The sequence below is a fragment of the Octopus bimaculoides genome, chromosome 15, assembly GCF_046866305.1.
Source record: "Octopus bimaculoides isolate indiv1 chromosome 15, ASM4686630v1, whole genome shotgun sequence".
Lineage (NCBI taxonomy): Eukaryota > Metazoa > Mollusca > Cephalopoda > Octopoda > Octopodidae > Octopus > Octopus bimaculoides.
Window position 1 is genome coordinate 24,094,752 of NC_142942.1, and position 12,500 is coordinate 24,107,251.

Genomic DNA, 12,500 nt, shown 5'->3' on the forward strand with positions numbered 1-12,500 from the left:
CTAATTCTCTCCCACTGCAGATCCTCCTCCTCCTCCTCCTCCTCCTCCCCCATTTCACAACTGATGTTGACTTTAAAACAGCAAAATGTAAATATGGAGATATAACCCCGTCTACACCCCGCCGCCGCCGCCGCCACACCCCACTTTACTTTCTCTCCCTCCCTTCCTCCCCCTCTCTCTCTCTCTCTCTCTCACTCTATCTTTCTACCTATCTGTCTATCTCTCTATATACTATATGAAAATACAGCATTTCGGATCCCTCTACCCACTCCCCGGAAACTACAACACCAACATTAACATCATCCAACATTAACTCCTCCAACGATCTACCCCCATTCCGTCACAAACACCAGTACCACTACCACCACCACCACCACCATCATCATCATCACCATCAACACCACTACCAGCCCTCCCACCACCACCATCACCACCTCCTCACCGATCACCTTACTACCACTGTTAGTAACTAAACCACCACCACCACCACCAGTACCACCACCACTACCACTATTATCATTACTCCCATTAACGATTCCGTAACTCCCCCCTCACCCATACACACTTCAAAACGCCTCCTACCACTTATATACTCTCACCTTCACCACCACCACCACCACCACGCCACTTATCAAACATCACTTCACTTACTTCTTTCTCCCCACCACCACCACCACCACCACCATTACCATCAACAACACCAAACTTCCTCCAACAAGACCACCACCGCCATCACCGCCGCCGCTACCATTATTACTTCCTATATTGACATCAACCCCCCCCAACCATCCACCACGACCATCACTTCCGAAATTGTCATCAACTATAACAAACACACCTCTTCATCATCGTTAGGGACAACAGTGTATATATATATATATATATATATATATATGTGTGTGTGTGTGTGTGCATGGATGTATATATGTGTATGAATATACATATAGCTATATATAAATATATATATGTATATGAGAGTATTTATATTCACTTATAAATTATACAGGATTCCGCCGTTCAAGAGGGAAGGTCGTCTCATTTGGCGTTGCTTGCTCAATGAAACGACATCGAATTTAACTCGGAGTACAAACGAAACAATAACAACAACAGCAACAACGAGGAGACATAACATCAACAGTCTACACCACCACTCCAACCACCACCACCATCACCACCATCGCCACCACTACCACCACCACCGTCACCTCGGTTTTATATTCGAACAAACACCAACTAAAGCTGTTCAATGTCTCCCATTCTCTTAAAAGACTGGATCATGCCGCGTCTACCCAATCTTCTACGGACACAGTTCCAAAGGAACTATTTGTTTTTCTCTGGAGCTGACCCTATGATGTTTGCCTCACCGGAGGTAAGTGATGATCCTTTTAAATAAAATAAAAATAATAATTATCAATCAGTGTCCGCCAAAAAGAAAATTTAACCAATCACTCTCCAATCCTTCTTTTATATATTTATTTTGTTTTTTCGTCGACAATCAATTTTCTTGAATTAGTTTTCATTGATTCAATTAAAACTTTTAGCCATCGTTGTGAGTTTGTTGTCTTGCTTTACAGCAGTCAAAGACATTTCAACGAATTATATATATATGTATACACACACACACACACACATACACACAATGTAGGTATATATGTAGTTATGTGCATGTAATATATATATATATATACATATATATTTACAAATATATGTGTGTGTGTATATATATATTCCAAGTGGCTTTCCGTTTTCCTATGTGTTCGTTCCGTTGTCTGTAGTTTATTGTTCTAACGTCCTGTACCCTGATATGCATGTATATACACATGTAGCTGTAAGTATGTACATATATGTGTGTATACATGTATATATATTCTTTGTATTATTACATTATTGAACGCACACGTCCTATTTTGCAAGTAAGTCTACTATATATATATATATATATATATATATATATATATATATATATATATATATATATATATATGTATGTATGTAAGTATACATACATGTCCTTTATGTATGCACAACTGTATATGTATATATACAGTATGTATGTATAACTGTATATCTATATTCTTTTCTATCGATCCCGAAAGGATGAAAGGCAAAGTCGACCTCGGCGGAATTTGAACTCATATATCAATGATTGCTTCCTTCTATAAAATCCGTCACTATTTGTTCGCCCTCATTAAAAACAAAGCAACAGTATTCAATCAGTTGATTGGCTGAATAAATGTATCTATTTTAAAATGGTGGATTTTGAATCGAATTGGTGCGTCGAATAAAAAACATATTTTCTTAATTTATGTCTTCCCAGATTCATTATGTAGTTACGTCCTTCACTTTTCTCAGGGGCAAAATGTTGTGTCTCCTCTATTTTCTGGGAACAAACCCTACCGAAATTTCAGTTTTCTTTCTCCTCCTTTAAATTCCTCCTTTTCCCTCGATCTCTAACGAAAATAAGTACCAGTAATGTGTCACGAAAGATATACCCGACGAGGATACACCCCACTCCCCTCTAGATACTACCCTTCTGCATAAATGTAATGAAGAATCAAGTTTTCTGAAGAAATCATTTTTGTTAGCAACTGTTCTTATTCCGTTCTTATTCATTCCTCATCTAGGATGATTTATGGTAATACACTTCGTGGAGTTCAGAATTATTAGTTGTGCATTTGCCTCATTGGGGTATAAGAATATATTTGAAATAGGAGGGAAAATAAAATCCATTAAAAAAAATTGAAGTTTTTGGGAAAAATGTCTTTTTCAGATTTCTAATTTTCGTAGCCCCAAGTAGGTAAAAACTGACTTGGAAAGCCTTCGAATATAATAATAATCCTACTAACACACTTCTCATGTTCGAAATTGGTTGTGTTGTAAATGATAAGAAAGGAAAAGCGAAGAAATCGATGTTAGCAACACTGGACCCCCACCACTACTGAAGGGATAAAAAATAAATTTGGCCGCGGTGGAATTTGAACTCGCTGCGCAAAGAGGTGAACAAATATCACCAGACATGCTATCAAGGCTCCAACGATGTTAAACATTCGAATGAAAGATTGATTACATTTTGAAGTCTGTTTACTGTGGCCTTTAAAATAGCAGTTAATTATTTTCTTTTAAATAAAAGAAAAACCTTCTAAAGAAATAAACAAATATGTTTTCAGTATTTGAAAAACATTAAGAAACACAGCTTAGACACAAGTAGCATCGGTTCGAATTCGTTCCTCATGAAATATAAACATTTACTCAAAATTTACAAGTTTAACTTTGAGAGTTTTGGAAAAGTTTTCCATTTTCTCTTTCTATCCTTTTAAATAATACTATTTTCCCCCAAAGGTAGAACGCCAAATAAACATTGGTTGGAAATTGTCATGGTTGTGCAAATGTGTTTCATGAGAATTATCTTAAGATGTAAGCGGTTTGAAACATAATTTCGCTCCGGACGGGATTTGAAATCGCGAGGTAAAAAAATGTAACGATCAGCAAATAAACCTGGCCAAAACCTGGTTTCTGGACGAACAAACTTGGGACAAACCGTTCCTGAATAATAATTATTGCTGCCTAATGCACAATACCAGCAGTTTTAAGGAGAAGGGGCTTAGTTAAGACAATTGAGCCCAGAAATAGACTATTTCATTTTAATGACTCTGAAAGGATGAAAAGTGAAAATGACCCCAGCAAAATTTGAAACCCAGAACGTAAGATCGGAAGAAATACCGCAAAGCATTTTGTCCGGCGTGCTAACGATTTCGTCAGCTCGGCGCCTTCCCTTTGTAAATAATAGTTTCTAATTTTAGCAGTTTTGGGGAAGGGGGTAAGTTGATTACATCGACCTCCAGCGCTAAATTGAACTTGTTTTATCGACCCTGAAAGGTTGAAAGGAAAAAAAAATGATTGCGCTAGAATTTGAACTCAGAACGTCGAGCATGAAGAAATGGCGCAAAGCCTTTTGTTCGGCGTGCTTAACGATTAGCTCGCCACCTTCTGTTCGTAAAACACCGAAAGTAGCTTGCTTCTCAACCACATGGTTCTGGGTTCAATCCCACTGCATGGAACCTTGGGCAAGTGTCTTCTACTGTAACCTCGGGCCAACCAAAGCCTTGTGGATGGATTTGGTAGACGGAAGCTGAAAGAAGCCCGTCGTACATGTGTGTGTTTGTGTGAATGTTTGTCTGTATATTGTAACGTTCAATCAATTCTCGTATCTCCCCACCGCCGCCACATCAACGTTTGCTTATATCGTTATCGATTATCAATTCACTTAAACAACATAGTTTCCATTTACGTTGAAACACGTAACTTTCATTGATTCGCTTTACGTTCAAAATGTTGCGTTATATCATTGGCGTATCAGACTTTTGCTGACAAAACACCATGTTTATCCAACTGCTGAATAAACAATCTCTATATTTTGGATATCTTATTGCTATGGCAACGACAATTATTCGCGCTATTTTATTAATCTATTCAATTTTGTACATTCGTCTGCTGCCCGTTTAAATCATTTCAGCGTTCAATTACTTTCAGGGGTCCTGTCTGTCTCTCTGTCAGTATATCACCCCCCCTCTCTATACATATATATACATAATATATATGTATATATATTTATTTATATATATATTTGTATGTATGTATATATATATATATATATATGTATATAAATGCATATATTATTATTTGTGTGTATTTATTAATACGTATATATTCAATGTTCCCCTAATCTTCTAAAACGGTAATGTATGATATAAGGGATATATGGCTGGTATTTCTAATAATTTGCCGCCTAGCATTATTTTTTACTGCTGCAAGCTGCCATTAGCTTTATACGACTCCGTTCTGTTTTTTCTTTTGGTTTTATTTTGTTATTTTGATGTGTTTACCAGTAAAACATGATTTATTTTTGTATATTTCTTCCATTCATCACCCAACAGTGTGTCTGTGCGTCAATGTGTGTAAATGTAAATATGTATATACATATATGTGCGCACATGTGTGTGTCAGTATCTATCTATCTATCTATCTATCTATCTATCTATCTATCTATATGCGAGTCTATACATGTGCGTATATTGATTTAAGAATATATATATGTATATGCATATATGAATGCATACACACACGCATACATATAGACAGACAGACAGATAGATAGATATGCGTCTGTATGTGTGATATACATGCCTGTGTGTATGTCATTGCGTGTGTAAGGACCTGTCTGACTGACCAAGGGCGTGTGTTTGTGCTCCTGTGTAGGTGTATATATATATCTATATATATTATGTGAAGACGTCTAAGTCCTGTTGTGTAGGTGGTTAGGCGTGTTCCTCTGTATGTGTGTGTCATTATTGTACACGAGAGCATGTGTAGCCACTTGTTGGGGAAGGGGGTATGGAAGTGACTCTCTCTGTATGTAAAACGTTTATGGGGATGTTGTTATATATACACATATACATAAACATATATACATATACATATACATATATACACATATATATATATAAATATATATATATATATATATATATATATATATATATGACCACATACACACCTGTGACAACAAGTTTGTATGTTTACAAATATAACAACAGTTACTTGATGTTCAGGTGATTGAAGGAAAACAGGAAGCGGCAGAGATTTAACGGGCTTCATAATTGCAAAAGTGGAATATAACCTACCTACCTGCTTTGAAAACAGACGCACGCACGCATGTATACATAGGTGTAGTCATGCATACGTTTTCTCGCATTCACCTGTATACGCTTATACGAACGCACGCAAACACATTACACAATCATGTGTGAGCGTGCGTGTGAATGCACATGGCTTAGTGGTAAGGTATGAAGCTCACGATTGTAAATTGCAAGTTAATGGCTTTTCCTGTGTCTGATGAGATCTAATTTTATTTCAATAACCATTTCTAATTTTATCAAGTATAATATAATTTTTAGTACAGGTAAAATTTATTATGTTAATTATGTTACCTCCCACTTCAACATGCCCAGGGTTCCCTTGGGGGTGGCAGCGTCCACGTTGAGAACCTCTGGTCTACACAAACAACATGAGCCACCGAACCCTGTTGTATCCGGTAGCAGTGAACGTCTGCTAATTCACAACCTCCCACCAACAACGAGGTTTAGGCGAACTGGACTTTTAGCCGTCGCTCGATGCAACCAAATTCCTGCAGAGTGGGGAATCAAGCAATGCTCGTAACAATTTGCTTCCACTCTTTTCCGTGGATTCGGATTGGCCATAAAATTCTTGGCAAAACCTATGTTCATGAAATCACACCTTAAATTTCCCTGCCAAATCTTTGTTACGAATTGTGGTTAGTCTCCGTCTCCAATTTCATCTCCTTAGCAGCATTTAAAGGCTCTGCTCCAAAGACACAGCAACATTTCTGAACTGCTTTTTCTTTGATGATTGGAATCGGCTCTCCTCCAATTTCAAAGTGAAATTCCTTAACAACCTCGCCTTCTGGACACAGGCTAGCACTTCCTTTGGCTTTGGTATGTTGTCGGCATGGCTGGACTGGCTCATCCAGTGGCAGTGCAAAAATGTGTTGCTTCTCTTTGTTTCCACCGTTTTTCCAGGAATGTCATCCATAAAAGCACGCATTGTACGCACACACACACACACACACACACACACACATGCGTACATATGTTTATATAAATATATAAAGTAGATACACATACACACACGCACATATATGCGTGTATATATGTACGTGTGTTTGTGTGAGAGTATATGATATATATATTATATGTATATTTAAATATATATACGAATACACAGCACATACATTACATGTATATATATATATATATATATATATATATATATATATATATATATATATGTTAATTCTCTAAATGAAGTATTAACAGTAACTGCACGATAAAGTGTAGTATATTGCCACTTAAGTGTGGCTGACCCCTAGGGGTGGATGTTACTGTTGCTTTTAGCCCCAGGAGGACATCTCCTCCAGCTGGCTTATCGACACACGACTGTGTCCTGTTTGCCAAGGGAAGTTATCCCTCTCACCAAGTTATCCCTCTCACCGTTCGTGCTGCAGATCGTGGTGAGAGGGATAACTTCCCTTGGCAAACAGGACACAGTCGTATGTCGATAAGCCAGCTGGAGGAGATGTCCTCCTGGGGCTAAAAGCAACAGTAACATCCACCCCTAGGGGTCAGCCACACTTAAGTGGCAATATACTACACTTTATATATATATATATATATATATATATATATATACATGCAAACACACACACACACACATACATTTACAGGCAAGCACACACAATCTACTGTCAACGCACCAGAATTGTGAAGCCAGATGTGTGCTGTTAAGAAGCTCTTATAGCTTCGTTACGGCTGAACCCTTTAATAGCCACAACGCGAGACTGTTAAGTGGTGGGAGTGGCGGGGGGGGGGGGTATAGTGGTGGTGATGGCTGCAGTAGTGGTAGTAGTGGTGTTGAGAGTGTAGTGGTTGTTTTAGTGGTAGTGATGATGATGGTGGTGGTGGTTGTTGTATGATTAGTTAGTATTGCTGTTGGAGGCAGGGATAGTGGTACTGTTGTTGTTGATGTTGTATTTGATGATCTGCTGTTGTTATTTAACCCTAGGCCAGGAAAACCAATATAACATTCCACATGTCTTTCAAAAATGGCAGGCTGTGGTTTGAGGCAGTTGGCTGCGATTTTTAGCAGGTCCTATGTCCCTTTATATAGACTTCCCGTTGGCTATAGTTGTTGCAGGTCAGTTCTAATAGAAACAACGGACAAGACCTCGAATCAACGGCGTTCCATCCGTGACAGATTTTTTTCTACAGAAACTGTATTTATAGAACTACATAATACAATTTCTTTTCTTTTTCAGAGGCCAAAGTGTAATTTGAGGCATTTAGCTGCTGTTTCTAGCTGGCCGAGTGACTGATTACATGGACGCACTTTTGCGTTATAAGCTGTGTGAATGGTTTCAGTGCAGGTGGGCTTCTGAGCATGACGGTTTCGGTTCCTTGGAACACTTTGTCTTCGGTCCCTCAACTCTTGATGAAGTCGTTGCGTTGCCGTCGTGATAAACGACGACATGTCTCGTTTGGCGTCTCTTGGCTAAAGTCGGACCCGACGGATCCCAGCCCTTCTTCAAGGATGAGCGAAACTCGTTTCTCCTAAAGGGAGAGGTGGAATGAGTGAGAGAGAGAAAAATCCGGGAGAGGGAAGAGAGTGGAAAAAAGTGACAGTTGTTGAAAATCAATTAGTGTACGGATCTGGTACTTCATTTATCGATCCTGGAAGGATGAGAGGCAAACTTGTCCTCAGCTGTATTTGATCTTTAAGTCCAGAGAACTGGGACGAGTAACGCAAGACAACCTAAGCAACGCTGCCACGCCCCACCCAATTCGCCGCCGCTTTTCATTTATCATATATATTATATGATATCTTATTATATCATAATATATATGATGATATTTTTCAATGATATTCTAAATATATATATATTATAATATAATGATATTCTAATATTTCAATATTTACTCAGGTGGCGAGCTGGCAGAAACATTAGCACGCCGGAAGAAGTGTTTAGCGGCGCCTTTCGGGGTCGAGAAATTAAGTACCAGTTGCGTACTGGGGTCGATCTAATTGACTGATCCCCGCCTCCAAAATTTCTGGCCTTGTACTTAGAGTAGAAAATAATTTTTACTTTATCTTTTTTAAAATCTTTTAATTGCTTCCGTCATTGGATTGCGGCTCAGCTGGAAGATCGCCTTCAAGGGTTTAGTCGAAGCATCGACTCCAATATTTATTTATATCAAGCTTGGTTTTCATTTTATTAGTCTCTCTCTCTCTCTCTTGTCGAACCGCAAATTACAGAGAAGCAATAAAAACAACAAAAAAAAAAACAAGAAAGACCAACACCGTTTGTGAACGGTTGTGTTAGGGACGAACTCGAGTCCAAAGTCAAACACACACGTTACAGCGCATGCGCACACGCACACACTTGAACTTGCAAATTGAAGGTTTCCAATCTCGCAGTGGTGTTGAGGTACTTGTGTGGGAGTGTGTGTGTGTGAGAGAGAGAGAGGGGGGAAAGAGAGAGAGAGTTATCTACGCGTGTTTGTCAGTGAGAGGAGTAAGTAGTAGTAGTAGTAGTAGTAGTTGTAGTAGTAGTTGTAGTGGTAGTAGTAGTAGCAGTAGTAGTAGTAGTGGTAGTAGTAGTGGTAGTAGTAGTAGTAGTAGTAGTAGAAGGTGTGTACATAAGAATGCGCGCGTGCATATGTATGTGAGAAAGTGTGTTTAGGAGGAAGTGGTGTTTTCCTCAAACATGGCCGACTTTTCTCTCGTTTCATTGACTTCTTTTCCATCCGACCGACAAATGGCGGGATCATTGGATTTGACATCTCCCGTCTCCACCACCGCCAACACTGTCACTGTCATCACTATCACAACTCACCTCCACCCCCACCACTACCATCCCCAGCATCACCACTGTGCTGCCATCGCTACCACTACCACCGTTGCCACCATCCATGTCGCTAATTTCATCGTCATTGTTGAATATGACCGTTATTAGCACTCCATCAATACCACATCCACGTCATCAGCACCACCACCACCACCACCACCACCACCACCACCACCACCACTACCACTACTACAAATACTACTACTACTACTACTACTACTACTGCTACTGCTGCTGCTGCAAGTATTGCATATGTTATTATCAATTTCATAATCTGCTGCCACAAACCCGGTCATCGTCCCAACCATTACCACTAACAACAACAACATCACCACCACCCACCGCCACCACCACCACCACCATTGCTGCCACAACAACAACATCACCACCCATCACCACCACCACCACCATTGCTGCCACAACAACCACGGGATCACAGAAATTCCCAAAATATTTCGAATATGTTTGAAATCTATTGCACTTGTGAAGCTATGAGTAGCCGTAGAAAACTTCTTTTTGTTGAAGGTTTTTACTGGAAAGGAACTACGCACACACGCACAGACACACACATATACATACATACATGCACGTACTCACGCATACTGTCTGCCACTCTTTCTCACATATAGAAACACACGTACACATACGTGCACACAAACACATACACGCACATTCTCTTTTTCTCTCTCTCACACACACACGCATACATTCTATCCGTCTCTCTCTATGCTTTCTCTCTCACAGATATATATTCTCTCTCTCCCTCCATCTCTCTCTCTCTTTCTCAACACACACACACACACACACACACACACACACACACACACACACACACAGAATGACGTCTAGTGTAAGAAGGCGATAACCAGGTTCGCTAATGAAATCCATTCCTCGAGGTCAGACGCAATAGCTACTTATTACCTGTCAAAAATCCCCTCCCTGGGGTATTGAAAATAGAGCAAGGCTGGGGCATGACACCTCATATCATTGTGCACCAGTCCAACGCCTGTCAGTTTCATTCCTGCAAGCTTTGGAAATTACTCATTAATTATAAATTGGAAAGATCTGGAAATAAATACTCAGAGGTTGTACAAAGACAGTTTAACTAAAAATAGTCGTTAATCATTTCTCATTAACAACTATTTAATTACTCGTTGATTTTTACAATTGCAATGGTTAACGAAGCGCTCTTTGCCAATTTTTACGATTATCTCGAAGCAAAATAGATACACGTTGTCTTGAAATGGAAATATTCGGTTATAATACTCGTTCTATGGAATTCTCAGGTACTTTCTGTATATTTAAATAGAGAAGCAATTTATTTAAATACAGATCAAATATATTTGAAAGGTAAAGAATATATACGTCATAAATCAGTTGTAAACTATAGAAATACTTCAGTTTTTTAATTAAAATCGAATTTTGAGAAATATGCAAAATTTGCGAAGCTAATTTGAACTGCGTACTCCTTCTTCACTCCTGTTTTCCTTTACTTAAAATCGACAATATGATGAAGGGAAATAATCTGAAACGTCATCTTTTTCAAATCCTCAGCATACACTAACTGGATTAATTAAATAATCTTTAGATCGAAAGCAAAAGCTTTAAGACTAAAGCTCAGACATGGGTGACCGATGTCGGGGGTAAAATGATATTTGTCCAAAATGACTGCCAAACGAACATTTTAGCCGCTATGTTACAAGTATTGAAACATGCATGCATATATGTATGTGTGTATGTGTGTATGTGTGTATATATGTGTGTATATAAATATATTAATGATTATATACATATGTAATCATCTATCTTGCAAATATATAAATGCAATTTTATTTGTCACACACGCGCGCACGCGCGCACACACAAACACACACACACATATATACTTATATACAAGTATATATACATATGTATATATACCACATATATAAAATTATATGGGTACTTATGTACATAAGTATATATATGCCTCATCCCTACATACATAGGACACCTCCCCACCCCAAGATATATATTCATCAAACTAAGACAGCTTCAGCCGGATATTAACTCTCAGATGTCAACCCGGTTTTCATAATTTTCCGCTAATCACATAACTTCTTTTCTCTCTCTATGTGTATGCATGTGTGTGTGTGTGAGTGTGTATGTGTGTGTATGTCTGTATGTGTGTGTGTGCGTGCACATAGGTGCGCACATCAAAGTATGTATGTTTATATGCTATGTGTGTGTATGCATATACATGGATATATGTCCACATACAGGGAGACAAACGCGCTGACACATTTATAATACACAAGTATATATATATATATATATATATATATATATATATATATATATATATATATATATATACATATATACATATACAAATGTATATGTATATATATATATACATGTAAAGAGAGTGAGAGAGAGTGAGAGAGAGAGAGAGAGTGAGAGAGAGAGAAAGGCGGGGAGAAAGACAGAAATACTATATGAACACATGACACTCGCTTAATCAGTTTATAAATATATATATATCTATATGTATGTGTATGTATAGATATATGTATGTGTATATATTTGTATGCATATGTGTATACATATGCATAAGTATATATAATATATATATATATGTGTGTATGTATATGTATACATACATGTGTGTGTATATATATGTGTAATGTATATATGTGTGTGTGTGCATATATATATATATGTGTATACATATATGCAAATATAGTTATATACATATACACATGTAGATATACGTATATGTATATACACACAAATCTATGTCTGATAGTTTTTCTGTATGTGTGTATATTCAGCCAGGAAATGCCAGCAACATCCTCTTCCTCCTCCTCCTCTTCCCCCTCCTCCTCCTCCTCCTCCTCCTCCTCCTCCTCCTCCTCCTCCTCCTCCTCCTCCTCCTCCTCCTCCTCCTCCTCCTCCTCCATCATCATATCTTTTGTAGTTTTTACTTTCTATCCGAAACCGAAACTTGAAACAGTCGAAGAGAAGAACCAAAGCGAGAATG

General features: G+C 38.3%; 1 protein-coding gene across 1 annotated transcript in view; it reads left to right on the forward strand.

Annotated features, from left to right (window-relative positions):
- The window catches only part of LOC106874103 (protein rolling stone), a 94,206-nt gene that overhangs the window by 3,802 nt on the left and 77,904 nt on the right, over positions 1-12,500 (forward strand). The window contains exon 2 of the mRNA XM_014921707.3: positions 1,007-1,369. Coding sequence (XP_014777193.1) covers positions 1,247-1,369 — 123 coding nt within the window. The 5' untranslated portion in view covers positions 1,007-1,246. The remainder of the gene's footprint in view (positions 1-1,006; positions 1,370-12,500) is intronic.